The following is a 19,664-nucleotide window of genomic DNA, read 5'->3' as shown; positions in this document are numbered from 1 at the left end:
AATGAATCTGTTAGTCTTTAAGGTGCCACCAGACTCCTTGTTGTTTTTGTATCTAAGATGTTATCTGGGGAAAAAACCCTGAGTTTTCAGGTGCCCAAGTAGTCTCTGGAATCTGGTTAAAGTTGCCCTCCCTCCCCGTATGAAATGGCATCCCTGGTGCGTTGCTTACTTGGATGCTTTTAATTGCAGTTGCTGGATCTCATGCACACCCTCCACACACGAGCTGCCACCATCTACAGCTCTTGGGCAGAGGAGCAGCACCACCTGGAGGCCGCAGGGAAAAAAATAGAAGCAGACTCTCAAACACTGTGGTCCAACTGCTGGTGCCCGTTGCTGCAGGGTAAAGCCCCCCCCTCCCCTCCTGCCACTGCTTTCCTATGCTGATGGGGCGGAGATTTCCAGTGTCAGGGTGGGGGCTGGTACACAGGGCCGAGCCCTGCAGATGGGGGAAGGAGGAGAGTTCAGCTAGGGCTGCTCCTCCTGTTCTCTCCAGCTGGAAAAGGACACTGGACAGCAGTTGTATGACAAGTGATGTCTGAGCCCAGCTTGAGAAGAAATCAGTGCGTTTGCTTCTCTTCCTTGGCTGTGTTGACATGGCTGTTGCTACCAATACCCTTCCACTGGCTAACATCCTGTTTCACCCAGGCCAGGGGCCTGGCAGCTGAGATGAGCTTGCATGGCAGCATGGTAAAGGGCCGCAGTGACTAAGTGATCAGCAGCACTGCTGTTCTGAACAGTCAGGGCTGAGCGTCGTCCAGCACCATGGGGCTGGAGGGAGATGTGACTTAGTGCTCAGAGCAGGGCTGTGAGCCGAGTCCGACATGGCATCTCTGCCACTGGCTCACTTTGGACTTGTCATTTTACCACTCTAGGCCTCAGGTTTCCCATCTCTGACCTCGGTGCAGTATAGCCTCTCTCCTGGGGGTGAAGGAGGGTCAGCATATGCCCTTTCCTAGCACTTCTCACCCAAGGCTCCAGATTGCATGGCAGTGTTGCTCTGCATTAGAATGAGCTTTTACACTCACCCACGGGGTGGCAGCGGGGGATGTGACGCTGCCCTATGTTTGATGCGGAAATGAGAGTCTGGCTCTCACCCGTGTGCAGGTATTGCCTGGCTGTGCTGTGATGCCCGGCGTCAGGTGCGGATGCAGGCACTCACCTACCTGCAGCGGGCTCTCCTCGTGCATGACCTGCAGGCGCTGGATGCTTTGGAGTGGGAGTCCTGCTTCAATAAGGTAACCTTCCAGCTGAGCTGTGCACTTGAGCAGGGAAGCGCTGCCTCTGGGAACTGTAGCTGGAGTCGGCTGGCTTCCCATTGGCTTTAGCAGCACTGTATGGGGGAGTCAAGGAGCAAGCAGTCCAGGGGCTGAGGGCACTGGCTTCCCATGCCCTGTGGCTAGCATGGGAGTGCAGCTGTTCCAGGCAGCTGCCCACTCACAGTGAGGGATTGGGCTTTCCCCACTACCAGTCCCTCTGAAAACCCCTTTGCCCAGACTCCCAGCTGAACCTCTTTGAGGTGTGAAAGCAGCCCTGTCCTTCTCATTTCCTGAGCTGCCTCTGCACTTGCTGGCCTGGGAGTGAGTCCCCAGAATGCCATGAGCCAGCCACTCCAGCCAGGTTAGTAACCACCTCTGCTGCAGTGACTATTCCTGACCCACAGCATGTTCATGTCATTGATCCACTAGGTGCTGTTCCCTCTGCTGACCAAACTGCTGGAGAACGTCAGCCCAGCTGACGTTGGTGGGATGGAGGAGACAAGAATGAGAGCCTCAACGCTGCTCTCCAAGGCAAGGATGCTCCACAGCACCCGAGAGTGCCTCGTGCCGCTTGTGCGTGCGGAGCTCTGTGGGCAGACAGCTTGGCGACTCTCTGCTTGGGGTCTAGCTAAAAAGTTGTGCTTGGATTTTGACCAACTCTGCTGCTCTGGGGGGTGGGCTTGAAGGTTGACTGCCAGTGTGTGATCTGGCCTGGCATTAGCCCTGAGCAATGGGCACCTCCTCCAGCTGCACATGCTGTGCGATATCTGCTTTCCAAGGGGGTGTCCTGCTGCCAGACTGCAGCATGTTCCCCTCATCCCAGCAGTTGGCAGAGGATGGAGACAGACACCATCACACTGCACTCCTCCTCCAGAGCGATCAGTGATAACACCTTGATCAGCATTTGGCCCGTGGCCCAGGGGAAGTGGATGCCAAAGGCATGGAAGTGGGGGGGTCGGAGCTGAGCAGCAGTATGTGCTGGAGATCTAAAGGAGGGGAGATCAGGTCCTGGGCACTGCCTCCGGAGCCCTCAGAGTCCTGTGCCTGGAATCCTGCCTATCCCTCTCCTGAACCTGCCAGAAAAAGCGAGGGCTCCAGGAGGGAGGGTTTGGCCCCAGAGCCGAGGGTTGCAGCCCTGTGGCTTGGTGCTGCCTCTTAACTCGTGTCCCTTACTGTGGTGGTGTCTGCTACTCTAGGTGTTCCTGCAGCATCTGTCCCCGCTGCTCTCCTTGACAACATTTGCTGCTCTGTGGCTGACGATCCTGGACTTCATGGACAAGTACATGCATGCAGGCTCCAGTGACTTACTGGTATGGCACTGAGTGGGTGCTACAATGCTTCGCCGGTTCTCTGGGCCTCATGGTTCCTTCTCTTCCCACTCTTACACCCGGCTCGCTCCCTTACCCTGCTCTGAAGCCCTCCTGGTCCCATGTCCCCCTGTGGTCTCGTGGTCCAAGACCCTCCGTTAGCTGTTCTGTGCCTCCATTGCTCTGTCCCTGAGTTGCCCCAGCTCTGTTCTAAGGAGTGTCTCTTTGCAGCCAGAGGCCATCCCAGAATCTCTGAAGAACATGCTGCTTGTGATGGACACGGCTGGAATATTTCACAGTGCGGATTCACGCACAGGGTACTCGGACCTCTGGGAGATCACCTGGGAGCGGATAGATTGCTTCCTGCCCAGACTGCGCGATGAGCTCTTCAAACAGACAGTCATCCAGGGTATGCAGGGCTGGGGAATTGCCACCACGGCCCTGCCCTTGTAGGCCAGACCTTTGCTTCCCAGTGGGTGGGGGGAGCCTTGCTCCAATTCCAGGATGTTGGTGAGCTCATAGGCCTGGGGTGGTGGGGCTTGTGAGTAGGGCACTGTGGTGAGAGGCTGGGTGGTGGGGTCGGGGGGAGTATGGCTCTAGGGGGGCTGCAGGCTCACTGCTTGTTTTATGTATCTAGAACCTGTCCCCAGCGTGCCAACAGAGCCACATCCTCAGAAACCAGCGGCACCTGCCCTGCCTGCTTCTGCCGCCCACCCAGCGCCCTCAGAGAAGCCCTCTGAGCTGGGTGCCAGTGGTGAGTCTCCTGTGGGCTCAAGCACTCGTCCCTCCCCAGCAGCATTGTTCAGCTGGGCTTGGGTTCAGTGGAGCCACTTTCAGCCTCAATCAGATGGGTCTGCAGGGGCTGGGTCTCCTGAGCAGGCTCTGAGCTATGGAGTGGGCTTCAGTTTTCAAGTGGACAAGCCTAGGCCTCCATCCCTCTGCGGTTGGGGGAGTGCTCGCGATCTGCCCTGGCTTGTGTCTTTGCTCAGGGTGCCTGGTTGGGAGTTGGGAGGCTGGCCCCGGGGGAAGGCCCCGTGATCCCCACTCGGCTCGGGGGGAGGCTGGCCTCGGGCAGGCCCCACAATTCCTGCTTGGCTCAGGGGAAGGTGACCTCGGGGAGGCCCCGCAATCTTGGCTCAGCTGGAGGTTGGCCTGTGGGCGGCCCCGCAATCCCCGCTCGGGGGAGGGTGGTGCGAGGAAGGCCCTGTGATCCCCGTTGGGCTCGGCGCAGAGGCTGGCCTGGGGGAAGGCCCCGCGATCCCCGCTTGGCTCGGGGGGAGGCCAGCCCGGGGGCAGGCCCCGCAATCCCTGGTCGCCTCGGGGTTACACAGGAGAGGTAACACAAAGGATTGTTCTCTCCATTCCTCCCACAGACTCTGAGAGAGCCCCAGGCCCTGGCCCAGCCATCAGAGGTGCCTCTGGCTCCCCTCTCTCTGCGATGGCATCAGTGAAGATGAGCCCTGTCACAGATGTACCTCCTCATATGGCACAGTCACCACTGATCCTGCAGCCTCTCGCCTCCCCCCTGCAGGTCGGCGTGCCGCCTATGACTCTGCCAATCATTCTCAACCCTGCCCTGATTGAGGCCACTTCCCCTGTTCCCCTCCTGGCCACTGCACGGCCCACCGATCCCATGACAACCTCTGAAGTCAACTAGAGAGAGGGGGCTCGAGGACGGCTTGCTGAGGAAGTGCTGCAGGTGGAGGATACCAGCCAGATCCTCCCTGGTAGTTGCCACGTTTGCTGTAGAGGACGATAGCTTGAGCAGCAGGGTGCTTGGCAGGGCAGCTGCTAAAATCCTCCTGGAGCGTGTTGGCCTTTGCTCCCTTCTCATGGCTACTGCTCAGGAGTCACTGGCTCCCTTCCTTGGAGGGGGAGCTCAGTGCCACTAATCACCACTGACCGCCTCCTTGCCTTTGCAATCTCAGGGGCCAGGCCACCACCTTTACCCAGCAGCCTGTGAGCAAGCCACTGCTGTTAGCAGGTGAAGAGGGAAGCTCTGTGCTGTGGGAGCAGAGAGGCCTGGGTTCCTAGGACCTCTCTAATGATTCAGGCCAGCTGGTTCATCCACTGTCCTTGGCACTAGTTCTTGGTGCAGGCCCTGGGCATCCACACGCAGCAGGTGTTTGGCTTTCATTCCTCTCCCCAGAAACATACAGCCCCCCTCAGCGTGGCTCTGAGCTTGCTGGCCATGGTGTGCAGGCTGTGCTCTCCTGGCTCCGGACTGCAGCATATCACCATGCTCCTCCCAGCCCAATGGCAAAAGGGCGCAGGTGGGCACCCCTGGCAAGACCAGCTCTATCCCCTCCCTCTGGGTCTGAGTGACACGCTGAGGCCTTTCTGGGAGGAGGGAGAGAATCCAACCAGTGTTAGCTGTTGGGCAGACTAGATGGAAGCCAGCAGCTGAAAGCAGCCCCAGCAATGCCTCTCCTACAGCAGCTCTTGGGAGCAACTCCCCATGAAATGAACAACAGCATCCTCCTGCCTAGACACTACACTGGCCCCTTCCTGTTTCCAGCTGCAGGTGCTCTCTTCTCCAGCCATCGGGCCTGAATGCTCCTTAGCTTGAGAGAGGAGCTGGCTGCTTGTCAAGTCCCACCATGGGAGTTGGGGTGCTCAGCTTCCCTCCTTCCCTGCCTCCAAAGCTCCAGCAGCTCAGCAAAGCCCTGGCAGTATTGCACTTTGCTTTTCCCCTGTGCTGTGGATGCCAATACCTTCTCTGCCATCCCTTCCGGAAGCGGAGCCAGCCAGCTGGAATGTACCATATCTCAGTTCTTCCTGTTTTCTGAAATAGTTTTATAAATTCTCTGGGCTGATTGCAGAAATCCCATTGGAAACGGGGAGTGACTCAGAGCTGGCATGTTCTGTACTCAGAGGAAACCCAGAGCCACAGAGGATAGACAATGTACATAAGGAATAAATGGCTGGGAATCCAATGGACTTTTTACAGTGTAATAAATGTCCTGGAAATGAACACTCTGGCTTGGTGGCTCCTTCCTTTTCTCTCGAGTCAGTGGCATTGATATCTGGGCTTTTAGAAGAGCAAGGGTGTCGCCCCCTGTGCTAGGCTTGCCAGGCCCAGCATGTAGCAGGATATGTCCCCGTGCAATGAGACACCCCCAATGAGAAGGGAGCCTTTCAAAGAATGCTGCCAAGTTGGCTTGCAGCAGAGAGGCTGCAGGGCAGAATGGCAGCAAAGAGTTAAGAAGAAATGGCTCGGAACTGAGCAGGGTGGGGCTGTCAGAGCTCTTGTGGACACGGAAATGCTTTAGTTCTGCCATAAAGCTCCTCCTGGCCTCTTGCTAGTGTGCAGCTTCTTCACAGTCCGTGCTGAGGTAGTGAACTGGTGCCAGTGATGCCAGCCCTGCGATGTCTCCACACAAAGCCTGGCTGCTCTGACTGCAGCCCTCCCCTTTCCCAGCCATCCCCAGCCCAGCACTGCTCAGAGGGAGGTCCTGGCTTCCTGTCCCCCTGTTTGGAGTCTGCTGGAGCATAAGAGAGTGTGGCTTCCTGCAGGGTCCTAGAGTTTCCATGTCTCCAGAAGGACATACGTGTTTCCCTGTAGTTTCTGCCCCTCTATGGATCTTCTCCTAAGTGCTGCAGGGTGCTGAGAGCTGTGCAGGACACAGCCCCAGTTCCTACCTCAAGGCTCTTGGAACCTAAAAGATGGACATAGGTTAGGTCAGAGCACCTGCCGAAGAGAGTGCTTAAAACAGTGTGCTGGGCTGACTTTAATTGGAGGGCGAAGGCCTAAATGCCTAGTCATAGGAGACATTGCCTTGGTAGCCCTTGTGAGCCTTCTGGAATGGTACCCAGAAGGGAGCCTTATGCACTGGGATTGGAAGGGCCAATTACCAAATGCTGCTGCTTTTATGGCTGGCCTAAAAATCCATCCTTCCATCTCCCATCTTTCCTACTACAACCCTGGGCCATTCCTTGATCACCTTCGCTGTTGCCACCTCGTCCTCTCCCCTCCAGTGCTGCCACAATCATCTTTCTTTCCCATCACTGACTTGTCAGACCCTTATTTGCATCCCTCCACGACGCCCCAACACCTTCCATATCAAGTTCCAGCTTCTGGTCTCCTGCCTGCTCCTCTGTTCTCATGTCCTTTCCCCAAACTCCTCTTTATAACCTTCTGTCCAATGTAGATTGCTTGATGGCTTGCAAGTTTACTATCTTACAGCATCTTGGCATCACTCTTTCTACCCTGTGTCCCTGGTGTGTTCGTTTCACGATGTGGATGCTAGCCAGACAGTGGCAGTGCTACATTTTCCCAGCTACTTCATAACTATTTTGTTATGCCTGGCTGTGCTAAGTGTCTCTGAAGAGAAAGCAAGCAGCACTGCTGGAGCAGCCTGTCTCTGCTGGGAATAACAGTGAAGACAGGAAACTGTTCAGCCTGGAGATCCCCCGGTCAGAAGGGTGAGGGATGTGTCTCTATGCAAGAGAGGTGACAGCCGGGGAGCCAAGCATCAGTGCCCTTGCTGGACCAGAGAGGGGAAATACAGGTGCAGTTGCCCTGAACTGTGACAGCACATACTTACTGTAGTGACATACAGACTAGTGCTATCTACTGCCATTGAGGAGAGGGTGAATACAGCAATAGGAGCAAATTGTCAGCCTATATTTTCAGCTAGGATTGGGCTTTTATTTTTCTTCTTTGCATATGCTTGACAAAGTGCTGCTAAAAAGGACACTAAAAATCACACTTGGAATTTTTTTTACCTACTGTTGTTCCATGTAACAATTAAGATGCGTGTAATGGAAGCAACATGAAGAAAAAAAAATCTGTTTTATCTGTAGATTGACAGAACATCAGGTAGTCAGTGTTACTGCTTCACCTGTCTGCATGGGCCTTTTGAACTGCAACAGGAACAATGAACCCCTCTTCAAAAGCTAAAATATGGTTGTCAAACCACACACCTGGCCTGCGAACTAGAGCAATTGTAGAACCTGAACCTGGTTGGTCACTTTTAAATGAAATCCACCTAAAAAGAAATGGAAGTATCCCTTTGACTCCAGTGGTGTTTGGTCACTGAATTTAGCCAATCCAATAGAAGGAGGAAAATTAATACCAAAATGCTAGATGTTACAGAACCAGAGGTGAGCGCTCCTGGATCCATGAGCGGGGCCAAATTTTCAGATGTGGTTGGCAGCTCCCACTGGTAAGCCCCCTTGGAACATCTGGCCCCAATCTCTTTCAGACCGCCTGTGCATGCAAATGAAAGCTTTAGCAATCCCAAAGCAGCCTTGTTCAGTTTACACTGTTCTTCCCATTGTTTGTAAACAACGTAATCCCTAACAAAGGATGCTGCGTCCATCAGCAGCTGCGTCATTAGCCCTGGAGCCCTAACACACTGGCGTGTATTGTTCTTGCTAGAGGCGATAACAATGCGCTATTTGTCTGTGCAGTAGTGCCTGCTGCCAGCAGAGGGGGTTTCCGAGCTATGGTCCATTGTTGGAGACAAACTGCGGCCGGAGCCTTAGCCCAGGGCTCACATAGTATCTCACCCACCTTATCTTTCACCTACTATCTTCTATTGGACCAGCTTCTGTTGGAGAGAGAGAAGCTTCCAAGCCACACACCTCCTCTCTCTCTTATCCTGGGGGGGACCGACCTAGGTGCCCCTCCCCTGCATGTAGTATGAGAAAGATCTTTTAAGAGTACAGCACACTTAGCAAAACTCCTTGTGGTTAGTGGTTGACTGCAGAAGATGTTTGGAAAGCCTGGGATCGCAGCTGTGATAGCTAAGGCTGAATTTGCTGTTTGGGACCATACAACCCACAAACTTCAATTAAAGGGCCCGTGGTTACATTCAGCTGCAGAAGACCTAGAGAGACTACAACTCCCAGCATGCAATACTCTGAATCAAGGGGCTTCCATCCTAAAGGTGTACTGCCTCATAGAAGCTGTAGCTGGGACTGGAGGCATTTCAATGGAAATAAAGTCCTGCAATTGACTCGGCTTTGGCAGTTCGCAGGCCACTAGTGAAGCCTTCCCTTGGCCACGGGGTAGGTGCCTCAGTACTGGGTGACTTGTCCTACGCTGGCCTGGGCGCTTGAAAGGAGGTTTCTTAGCCCCTTGTTGCCAGCTACAGAACGTAGAATGCCAACTAGTCTGTGTGCCATGGTGGTGTAGCTGCGTTGCCCAGGATAAAAGAGAGACAAGGTGGGTAATAAAACATATCACCTCCCCCACCGTCACTCTCCAGTGCTTTGCTATGTGGCCAGGAGTCTGACCGCCAGCTTTGGCTCCCACCTCCACGACAACCATGATTGGCTCTTCCACTGTTAGCTTGGGCAGGTCCCTTCCCACACCTATCGAGAAGGGGAAATTCCCTGAGTGACAAGGGTGTTGGGGGCTACCTCAGTGAGAGCAGCTCAGACACTGCTAGAAGGGTGTATTTGTGCTGACGGGATGTTTATGGATTCAGGAGTGCCCCAGGGTCACACATGCAGCTCTCAGGACCTTGACATCTACTCACCACAGCATGGAGCAGAGAACAGTTTCCAGCTCCAAGGTGGAAAGGTCGGGTGCAGTGACTCCAGCTCCTGCTACACACAGCTGTATTCAGAGGTGAGGACTGATCGAAATGGATCAATGCAGGCTGAGACTTGCAATGGAAGTGAAGGTGCAGCTGGGAAACCCTGCTAGCTGTTCCCTCCCCATCTGGCTTGCAGAGGAGTCAACAGGGCTGAATTTAACTCCCCAGCAGGAAAGCTCACAGGCTTCTGCATGCAGCTTTAGCCAGTAGGAGCTGCCACACAGGCTTCCACAAACAAACCCTTCCAGGCCTTGCTGCTATTCACGGTGGCGGTGTTACAAGTAGCTGCCTTTCTCCCCCGCCCTGTCTCCTTAGGGCTTGAGAGCTGCTTTGTCTGAAGATAACTGGTGGCAGTCTGGTCACCGCTTCGGGGAGGGGGGAACATTTAGGGCCATCCTTGAGGTGAAAGGAGCTGGCAGGATCCACCCCACTGTGTGGCCTATTCCCATCCTACCTGCACAGCCCCAGAGAGGGTTATCACTGTCTTCGTGGGGGAGCGGGGTTAAAAACCTACATAGCCACAGCTCCTGCCTGCCTGTGGGGCTCATAGAATATCAGGGTTGGAAGGGACCTCAGGAGGTCATCTAGTCCAACCCTCTGCTCAGGGCAGGACCAGTCCCGATTTTTGCCCCAGATCCCTAAATGGTCCCCTCAAGGATTGAACTCACAACCCTGGGTTTAGCAGGCCACTGCTCAAACCACTGAGCTATCGCTCTCCCCATGCAGGGACCTCCCCTAAGGCCATTTCTGGCTGCTGCTCAAATGGCTGGGCTTTGGGCTCCCCAGCTGCCTTCTCACTGCACTGTTCTCAGTCACTCAGTGGGGTGGGGGTGCAGTTCCCCAGGGCCTTGATTCAGGGAGGCCTTGACTGGCTGCCCTAAGGGTGGCAGTGAGGGGGGCTGCAGTCAGACAGGGGCAGGGCTGGTCTTTCAATGCATGTTCAGCTCTCACCTGCTCGGGCTGGGTGAGTTAAACTTCCCATCTCTACCCAACCCTCCCCTGGACATACAGGTGCCTGCTCTACCCGACCAGGGCCAGGCACTGGAAGAACCGCTGGCTAAGGGCCGCTGTTCCGACTCAAGCCAGAGACTGGGCAAGAGCAGAGCCCAGCTGCTGAGTAGACAAAGGGTCCTGTCCACAGTTGCTGCTGCTGGAGTCAGGGTTGGGGGCTCCCTGGTGCTCCTGGTTTGCCCAGACTTGGGCCCACTCTAGCAGGCGGCTTATTGTGAGCGCTGGGCGGGACCCCAGCCCTGCCTCCAGTGCACTGGGGAGGGGAGCAGGGGGTGCAGGACAGCGCTGGGGGGAGCTGGTTCCATGCCACATTCCTCCGGGAGCAGAAGCCAGAGCAGCCGCAGGTCCCTCTCTAGGGCAGAGCCTTTGCAGGGCACATGCTAGGTACCCCCCGGCCCAGGGCCACCGAGGGGCCCCCGCCCGGAGAGGGCTGCGGGGAGGGCCCCGGGTTCCTGGCAAGATGGAGCCGCCCTGGCTGGGGGGACCCGGCCTGTCCCGCGGGAGAAGAGCCCCGGGCTCCCCGGCCGGCGCCGCGCACACGTGCCTGCTGGGCTAGGGGCGGGGCGCCCCGAGCCGGGGTCGCTCCTCCCGCCGGCCCAGAGCTGGCTGGGGAAGCGGAGTCCGGCTCCAGCGGGCTCTAGCGCTGCCGCTGATCGCGCCTCGCTCCCGGTCGGGTTCCTGCGGCCCCGGGCACACGGGCAGCCCCGTCCCGCTCCTGCGCCGCGCCGCCGATGGGGAGGCTGATTCTGGGCGAGCTTCGGACGAGCAGCCCCCGGGGAGCCCCGCCTGGACCCCGGCCCGCGCCGCGGCCGCTGCTGGCTGCTCGGGGCCATAATGCCCGCCTGGGGGATCCTGCCCGTCACCCTGCCCGCCGTCACCATCACCGGCATGTGGATCGTGTGAGTACCGGGCAGGGGGGCGCTAGGGAGCGCGGACACCCGGAGCCCAGCCCGGGGCGGCGACCCCCTATCGCAGCCCCCATGGGGGCCCTGGGCTCAGGGTAGCGATTCTCCCCTATCACTGCCTGGCGATTCCCCCCATCACTGCCCCCTGTGGGGGCTCTGGGCAGAAATTCTCCCCTCTCCCGTTATCACTGCCCCCTAGTGAGCCCTGTCCAGCGATTGCCCTCTATCACTACCCCCATGGGACCCTAGGCTCTGGGCAACGATTCCCCCCTCCCCCCCCCCGTCACTGCCTGGTGATCCCCCCCTCATGATTTCCCCCCCCCATCACTGCCCCCTAGTGGGCCCTGGGCAACAATCCTTCCATCACTGCTCCCTGTGGGTGCTCAGCGCCAGCTGAGGTGTCAGGAAAAGCAACAGGTGGGACACCATCCTGCAAATTGGGCTGGGCTAGGGGAGCCCCTAGGCAGGTGGGCTGGAGGGAAAGAGGTGGGTAGGATAGGATAGGGATAGGAAGGGCTGATGAAGAGGCGGACGGAGGGTTTATGCTCCTTTCAGTGTCTTAGCTGGACCGCACAGCTCAAGGTTCTGGGTCACCTTACCAGGGGGTAGGGTGGGCTAGGTGAGATGTCAGTGTCTCAGGGGTTGGCCAGCCCCGTAGCAAGCCTAGCAGCAGGTGCTGAAGGTTCGATATACCCACATCTGGTGCCTGCTGTGGGTTGTGCTGGTAGGAATTACAGATGGAGAATACCTCTTTAAACCAGCCCTCTCTCCTCCCCCAGGCAGGACCAGTCCCTCCTGTGAACTTCCCGGGATTCTTGCCAAAGCAAATTTGAAAGGTCCCAGGCGATGGGGCTTTTGCCTCTTCCCATGGGAGGATTCCCAAAGGATAACGTGTCTCATTGACAGGAATTTTTCTCTAAGCGTAGCCAAGCCTTCCCCTTTCCTAGTTTAACTGAGCCGAGCTCCCTTTACACCCCATTTGCTGCCCTGAGTAATTCCATTTCCTCTCTCCTGCTTACTCCCCTCCCGTACTTTCAGACTCCAATCGCCCTCCCGAGTGACTCTGCCAAGCCGGACTTGTTTAATCCCTTCTCCTGAATCCATTGCTCCAGCTCATTTTTACTGCTCTTCTCTGAACTCCCCGCAAATGGGTCAGTGTCTTTCCGGTGCCCAAAACTGAAAGGTGTGTTCTGGGCGTGGTCATGCTGAAGCCAGAAGCTGACTGTCGCCTGCCCGGTTAGCAGCCCAGGATGCTTTGATCTCTCTTGCTGCCCAGCTCATCTAATCTGCTGTCCTGTGTCACTCTTCAGCTTCTCCCCAACTCTCCTGCTTCCCCCTCCCACCCCTGATGTGAAGTTGAATCATAGTTTATTTGCTCACCTTTCTAATCTCCAAGTCTCTTTGTCTTTGGTGGGGCTCCTGATTTCCTGTTATCCCCAACCATTAGTAGTTGAATCAAACAGGCCACTTCCTGGTTGCCTTTGATCATTACCCATTGTTGGAGCCTTTCAGCCCCCGGGACCCTGCTGGTATTGGAGCCACTCTGAATTAACTCTGTCTCAACTGCTCTGGGTTTCTGGGAGTCCAGGCAGCTTTGTGGATCCGTGCAAAGTTGAAGAAAAAGCAGCAAACTCCAAAGTGAAGATAATGAACTTCCTACCCCCATTTGGAAACTGAAATGAGGTTTTAGGTGTGTGGTGTGGTGTCTTTATCTTCCTTTGTTGCAGCTGGACAGGAGACAGGGTTACTGGGCTAGATGAACAGTTGGTCCCATGTGGTCGGGCGATGCCTAGGTTCCTACGTTACTGTGCTTTAAGTGACTTGCCACGGATAAACCTGCTTCCTGCACGCGTTACTGAATTCAGGCATCTGGCTGGCTGAGACAACCAACACGCAGCATCTCAGAGTTCTCTGACTCGTGCAACACTGCTATGCTAGAATTGTATTAATAATCCTAGTCCAATCCAGGAGTGCAAGATCCAAAACTGGACCCTGCGGGGCCTTTCCAGCCAGGCCAATTGCCTGACTGCATTACTTTGTATTGAAGACAGGAGAGAGATGTGCAGTATTCTCAGCTCCTTACACATCCTCCTCCTGACATGCATCCACAGCCATGGACCTTTGCATGCCTCCACCCACAACTTCTCCTGTAGGGAACTAGTGCAGAAGGGTCAGTGCAAAGAGATCCATGTGCTGCTGGCTTTCTAGGCCTATGAAACAGCATGGAGCTGGTCAGTAACACCGCTAGTGCATCAGTCACCCTGCCTAAGTGACACTTGTAAATAAACTAGGCCTCCAACGAATGTTGCCTGGTGAAGGGTCTTCAGTGCCATTCACCTGCCCATATGTATAAGAGGGGACAGCATAGTTCCTTCCGCCCACAGCACTGCCCATCTGGCTGCTGCTGAAACTGATATGAAAGGGGAGGCTGCGGCTCTTGCTCTTGGCAGTGGATGTAAACCTTGAGCCTTCATGGCCCAGGGCTGCTCCGACGGGACAAACAGTCTGAGCAGCCCTGTTCCTCGTGTGGCTCCAGTCTCAGGGCTGCTGATTACTCCAGCTAGCCCTGCAGAACCAGCGCCGGTGAAAGCATGAGACTGGAGGTATGTCTGACTCCTGCATCACTGGCGATGCTGGGAACACAGAGCCTGGGTGCTGGTGGTGGTTTGCAGAGCCCAGGGGGAGCTTTCAGCACTGGGATGTCATGGCCCTGTGAACTGGGCCTAGGTGGCCTGGAGCCGCTGAGAGTATGTCTGAACTGCAGCAGGTGTGGACGTACCTCAGCTAGCTAGGATCTAGCTAGATCTACTCGCTGGAGTAACAGTGGCTGTGTCTGCCCCTCGTGGCTTGGCAATAATGACCAGCTTCACCGCTATCATTCCTGGAGCTAGCTTTGGTCTGGCTAGTTCAAAGCCAGCTCAGGTATGTCTGCCGATTGCAGTGCAGGCGGACCCGTGGAGAGGACTTGCCAAAGGCACCTTGACAGCCCCTCTTCAGGGCAGAGCGTTACCTGGAGTCCTCTCTGGAGAGCTCTCTTGAGGCTCTGTTTCTCCAGAACCCTCCCTCAGACGTGCGTAGCCCCTGGCTGTGTCCTCAGGGCTGATTCTCATGGGCCAGATACCCCCAGAGGAGCTGTCTTGGCTAAAACTTCCTCTGGCTGCTGTAGTAACCGCTGCACCTGGAGGGTTATAGAAGGGGAGCAGAAATGCATTGAGTGCTGCTCTCTCCAGATGGCTTCTGCACCGTGCAGTGACAGTGGCTTCCACACCTGATGGGGTCGCTGTGCCGGTCGGAAGAAGCCCTTGAAATGCCAGTGCCACAGATGCCCCCTGGGATGGGAAAATCCAGCCAGGTCCTCTGCACCCCTGGCATTGTCATCTGTCATGCTGAGCTGGCTGCCCTGCTGACAGACCCCAGCCTGTGCACATCAGAGAGCCTGGCAGAGGGACAGGAAGATCCTGTGGGAGAGCAAGGCCGGGGGGTATAAAGAAACTGGAGGAGAAACGGGCCGGAAGGCCTGGGTATTCTGCCTGCTTAGCTGCGCTACCCCAGCTGGGCTTGTGTCGGGCGCATTGGGATGAGCTGCCGCTGAGCTGCCGATGCCTGTTCTGGGAGCAGGGGAGGGAGTTAGCAGGGTGCTAAGGGTTAACAGCAGCCCATGGGAAGGGAGAGCAGGACCTGGGGCGAGGTTGGGACCCTGTAGCCCTATGGAATTGCGCCTCAAGTGAGGTACGCCAGGCAGCGGTGCCCTGCCTGTGGGTGCCCCAGCAGCGCTGCCCTTGGGCCTGGCTGTCTGTACAACACCCCTAGTACTCCGGGCGTGTTACGTGGCCACCGTGGTAACTCGAGAGGTTCCTTACTAGTGCTTGTGCCTATTTTTAACGGCTGTTGGTCATCGTTAGCGTCAGCAGCTGCCCACAATTGGAGCCAGCCCAGGGCAGGATCCGCCCAATGCTCTGGGGCCGGCAAAGCACCAAGCTGCCCTTCTCGAAGCGGGAACTGGTGCAGAAGGGTCAGTGCAAAGAGATCGTGGAGAACCACCAGCCCCCCCGCCCCCCCCAGGGCCTTGGAGCATGCTAGACGCTAACCATTAGGCCTTGTGCCCTCCGGGAAGCGTTAACCATTCTGCGGCTGCATACTGAGTAGGAGACCTGAGCCCCTGTCCCCTGCTCTGGTCACTAGTGCGCTACCCCAGGGACAGGGTTCTGCGAAGGTGGACCCTGATCCTGCATCTTTGTGCCCCCAACATCAGCAGGCGTTGTGAACGCACAAGGACTGCGGGCCTGAGCCCTAGCGCCTCCAAGAGGCCGGGGTGTAGTAGCACAGCCCTGAGCAGCGCTGGGCCCAGTGCCTGCTTGTCTGACTCTGTTCAGTCTCTCCAGTGTCCCGGCCTCTCCCTGGGAAAGGCACATGAGCCAAGCTGCCCACCTGTCCCTCCTGGGCGACCCTCTTAGATCCATCGCTGTAACTGGGCTCGCCTACCTCAGCAGCCACTGAGTTCTGAGTGATTGCCACTCCTGCCTTTAATGAGCCGTGTGGCTAATTTGTAATCCAAGCCCTGCTGCCCAGCGCTGTCTGGCAGCCAGCCCTGGATCCCAAGGGGCAGCCATCTGTAAATGCAGCTTGTGAATGAATCCTCTCTCTCTCTGTGTTTGTGAGCGTCACCGAGGTGCAGGCGGGTGTGGTTGGAGGACTGGACTGTGCATGTGAAAGGGACACACTGAGCCCTTTCCCTAGAGGAGCCTGGCTGGCTGAAACAGCCGGAGGTTCCTGCTTTAGGCAGACGGCTGGAGTGCTGGGGCCCGGAGGTTCCATGGCAGTGGGAGAGTGACGCTCGGCCCGGAGGAGGCAGTGGGCAGCATGGGGTCAGAGGGAGAATGTGCTTGCGTGTGTGCCAGCTGCTGCCAGGAGATGCCCCTTGGTGCTTGGGAAACAGTCTAGACAGAGGTCGGGGAGCAACTGCTCAAAGGGGGCAGAGAACCCTGGGGGCTGCACGAGATGGAGAGTTTCGCTCCCCACTCCAGTCTGCAGGGAGTGGCGGGGATTTGCCCTTGGAAATGAAGGGGGCCAGGAGGATCTCAGGAAAGAGACGGAAATGCTGGGGAGAGCACAAGCCCTGGCGAGTGGGTGTGTTGGGGGGAAAAGCCTGGGGAGAATGCTGCTGGGGTACCAGAGATTCCTGGGGGCTGGGAGCAGGAGGGTCCCCCTGCAGCTTGAGGGATCTGGATGGCAGTGGGGATCCGCGCCCCTCTGCTAGAACTCCCTTATTCGACACCACGGGGGCTAGACTAGACTCTGCTTTCCCTGGCTTTCCATGGGCCCCCCGCGGCAGGGAAACCCAGCAGTGGTGACTTGGCAGGCGGGGAATGGCGAGTGAGACCATGGAGTGGCTCTCAGGATAGCTGTGCAGGCTTCTTGCTCAAGCCGGGGAGATGCTGTGACTAGATACCGATTCAGGTGCTCTGGCCAGGCATCCCCACCCTGGGGGGTACAGCTGAGGACAGGTTCTCCCTGGCCTTTTCCTCTGCTGCTCAGTGAATTCGAGCTGATGTCATCCAGCCTATTCATTACAGTGCTTCCCCCTCCTAACACCCTTCGGGCGACGCACTGACCTGCATGGAGGGTGATCCTCTTAACACTGACCTGCATGGAGGGTGATCCTCTTAATGTAGCACTCCCCCTCCCTCCTGAGGGGCCGAGGGGTAGTGGGAATCAGCCAGAGCTCTGCATGGATCAAGCTGTCTTCCCTGAGTCTTGATCAGTGGGCCGTGTAAACCTCGGCTGGGAGTGTAGTGTCGCTCTCCGAACTAGAGCACTCCAGTGCCGCTCAGTTGCTCTGGGAGACGCTCCCTGCGGCTGCTGCCCTGAGTCTGTGCATCTCCCCGAGGAAGTGCTGCTGGGGGGGTGTGTGGGTGGGGTGATCTAGTGGGGATCGAAGGTTGACTAACCCGGGCATTCTTCTCTCTCCTATAGGTATGCCATGGCGCTCTCTAACAACCACATCTGCCCAGTCCACAACTGGTAAGGAGCCCTGGTGGGAGGGGACCTTTGTTGGCTGGGAGGGGGTCCCCACCGACTGGCTGCAGACCCTGTCGTGGCAGGTCCTTGTCTGAGCTGGGTGGAAAGGCCTGTGCTGGCATTGAGACTCAAGGCCATGCGGGCAGGTGTGCTGGGGTGTGTGGCGACCCAGTACCTCTCCCCATGGCCTACCTGCTGGGTGGAGCCCAGCGGGAGACAGGCCAGGGGGTTGGGCTGAGGTCAGTGACCCGACCCGCACACAGGCATTGTGTCTCCGACCTAGTTCTGGCCAAGGCTGGTCTTGCCCAGCAGATCAAAGGGAAAGTGGCTGCTGATCAGGTTCGACAGGTGGTGGGGAAATTCCAGCTGCGCCCTGGTCCTCGTCATTTCGTGTGGATCAGCTCCTGGTTACCAGAGCTGGCCCCAAATATCAGTGTCGCAGCCTGGTGCGGGAGTAGTGCATTGGGGGGGTGCTAGGTCTGGAGGCTGGTGTCTTGTTGATTGCGGGGCCCAGTGTGTTCCCCTCCGTGGCATGTCTCCACAGAGGGCCTGTTCCCCACATCCAGAGCTGGATTGTCCTTTAGACCTGGCTCTGGGCCGCTAAGGTCCTCTCTTCATCAACACGCCCCACCCCAGGCCCTGACTCTGGGAGGTGGGGTAGGGAGAGGGGGGATTGGTGGATCGTTCACATGCTGGACAGAGACAGAATGTAGAGAAGCCAGAGCTCCTTGGGTTACAATCCGGACCAGTCTCACCAACTAAGCAGGGTCAGGTCCGGGCAGTACATGGATGGGAGACCTCCAGCAAAGGCCTATGTTCAGCGGCAAGTAGTCCTGGTGACTCAGGAGGTGGCCCTCTTTGGCTGTGGTATTAAAGCAATGCTCCAGCATGGCGCTAGGGGACGCTGTGTTGTAGGGTGTTATTTGGGGGGTCTTGGCCCACTACACTCCACCTCCCCCTGCCATTGCAATGAAACAGGGCACACGTCACTTCCTCCCCTGACCTGCGGGACGGCGCCACCCCTTGCTGTGAAACAGCCGCCTGCTGGGGCTCATTGGCAGGGCAAGGCAAGCCTGGCGTAGAGCTCATTAATTAAGGGCTCAGTCCTGCAAACCTTTCCGCCCTTCAGTAACCTGATTGGTTTCAGCGGGCCCTCTGGCTTCAAGGGAGCTGCCGATGTGAGTAAAGCTAGTCACGTGTGTTAGGAGCCTGCAGGATGAGCCTCGAGCGTTCAAAGCCCTTTAGGATCTGGCCGGATGACTGATGCTATATAAAGCCCCCCACCAGAACATGGTCAATATGTGAGTAAGGCGGCTCCAGTAAATAATGTAACCCTTGTTTGAAGAAGGTTTCCACTCAAACCCCCCAGAGCATGAAAAAGTCTGCAAATAAGCAGTTCAGAGAGTCATAGAGGGGTGTGAGTTTCCATGGAAAAGGTTGGAACTAGCTACTTTCCTCTGCTGAGGCTGAATGTACCCCTCCCCCAACTTTGCCTAAACCAAACCCACCTTGCACCTTCTCCTGGTGGATCTTCGCAGAGGGTCAGCCTTTCTGGAAAGTTATGGCCAGATCGGACCAGGTGTCGGGGAGAGGTGGGGGTTAGAAAATTGACTCGCTTTTGGACATTTTTCTGGATCGTGTTTGGCTTGCCGGGTCTCTTAAAGAGCTCAGGCGTGGAAGCGGCGGGATAGTGTATTCTGGCTGGTGTGTACAGCTCTCAGTGCAAGGGGAAAAAAAATATGCACTGCCATTTCCTGCAGAATATTTTATTTTGTCTTCAGACAAACGCATTTTTCTCCATTGGCTTCATAGCACAAACAGAATGCTGACGATGAGTAATGCTAAAGAGCTTGGTTTTAATGTTGAAAAAACAAATCCAAACCTATGCAGGAAAGAGACTGCTTAGCTCCCCATCTCTGAGGTTTCATGGCTGGAAACAGAGCCACATGGAAACGAGAAGGGTCTGAAAAAATGCCAGTTCTAATCTTTCCAAAGGGAAGTCCTCTTTCACTCTGTGATTACCAAACTGATTCAGTTGTGACTCACCAGCAAGGCAGAGATTGAGCTCTCTAGTACGCAGTGGAGTTCTGAGAACCACCAGCTTTCGTTTTTGTTTATGCCTAGCAAAGGCAACACCTTCTATTAACTGCAAAACTGAGCATTAATTATGGAGCTGAGAAGGAGGCCTCCATCTGTAAGGTCAGATGGAATTTTAGGCTGGGAGCCTGGATCCTGAGGGAACTGGGTGCCAGACACCCTCTGGTTCTGTTGAAATCCCAGCCGTAATGGTCTACTGCCCTCTATTGGGGAGAATCTAAACTGCCTAGCTGTGTGGCATAGGCCTCTGGCTCACATGCCTGGGGCCTGTGTTTCTGGAGCTGGAAAACATGGGTTCGAGGCCCACTGTGCCTACAGGGCCCTGAGCGGGCGGTGTCGGTGCTGCTGGGGTTTGCGGAGCTGCGGCTGTGGTATGCGTGTGTATGAATGCTGGGTGCACGCCCGTATGGGAGGGTGCTTCCCTGTCTGCTAGGGAAGGGCTGGGGGTGGGTGCCCAGGGGGAGCGGGTTGTGCCGTGGATGAGGGGAGTGACTGAAAGTGGTACAGCGGAAATTGATCGAA

At 56.5% G+C, this 19,664-nt stretch overlaps 2 protein-coding genes across 20 annotated transcripts in view; both read left to right on the top strand.

Moving 5' to 3' along the window:
* The window catches only part of GBF1 (golgi brefeldin A resistant guanine nucleotide exchange factor 1), a 180,303-nt gene extending 174,766 nt beyond the window's left edge, over nucleotides 1-5,537 (top strand). For all 16 annotated transcript variants that reach the window (XM_043550327.1, XM_043550325.1, XM_043550326.1 and 13 more), the window contains 7 exons: nucleotides 190-340; nucleotides 1,105-1,235; nucleotides 1,686-1,787; nucleotides 2,453-2,566; nucleotides 2,795-2,972; nucleotides 3,201-3,317; nucleotides 3,937-5,537. In XM_043550327.1, coding sequence (XP_043406262.1) covers nucleotides 190-340; nucleotides 1,105-1,235; nucleotides 1,686-1,787; nucleotides 2,453-2,566; nucleotides 2,795-2,972; nucleotides 3,201-3,317; nucleotides 3,937-4,220 — 1,077 coding nt within the window. In that variant the 3' untranslated portion in view covers nucleotides 4,221-5,537. The remainder of the gene's footprint in view (nucleotides 1-189; nucleotides 341-1,104; nucleotides 1,236-1,685; nucleotides 1,788-2,452; nucleotides 2,567-2,794; nucleotides 2,973-3,200; nucleotides 3,318-3,936) is intronic.
* A 147-nt stretch (nucleotides 5,538-5,684) lies between these two features.
* The window catches only part of LOC102943470 (transmembrane protein 150A), a 37,877-nt gene continuing 23,897 nt past the window's right edge, over nucleotides 5,685-19,664 (top strand). For 2 of the 4 annotated variants that reach the window (XM_043550330.1, XM_043550329.1), the window contains exons 1-2: nucleotides 5,685-9,143; nucleotides 17,001-17,048. In XM_043550330.1, coding sequence (XP_043406265.1) covers nucleotides 9,058-9,143; nucleotides 17,001-17,048 — 134 coding nt within the window. In that variant the 5' untranslated portion in view covers nucleotides 5,685-9,057. Of the gene's footprint in view, nucleotides 9,144-10,637; nucleotides 11,022-17,000; nucleotides 17,049-19,664 lie in introns of those variants that run through there. The other 2 variants (XM_043550331.1, XM_007053388.4) reach the window with 2 other exon arrangements.

The sequence above is a fragment of the Chelonia mydas genome, chromosome 7 (genome assembly GCF_015237465.2).
Source record: "Chelonia mydas isolate rCheMyd1 chromosome 7, rCheMyd1.pri.v2, whole genome shotgun sequence".
NCBI lineage: Eukaryota > Metazoa > Chordata > Testudines > Cheloniidae > Chelonia > Chelonia mydas.
The sequence above is the reverse complement of the archived record's forward strand: the minus strand, read 5'-3'. Positions and strand labels throughout refer to the sequence as shown.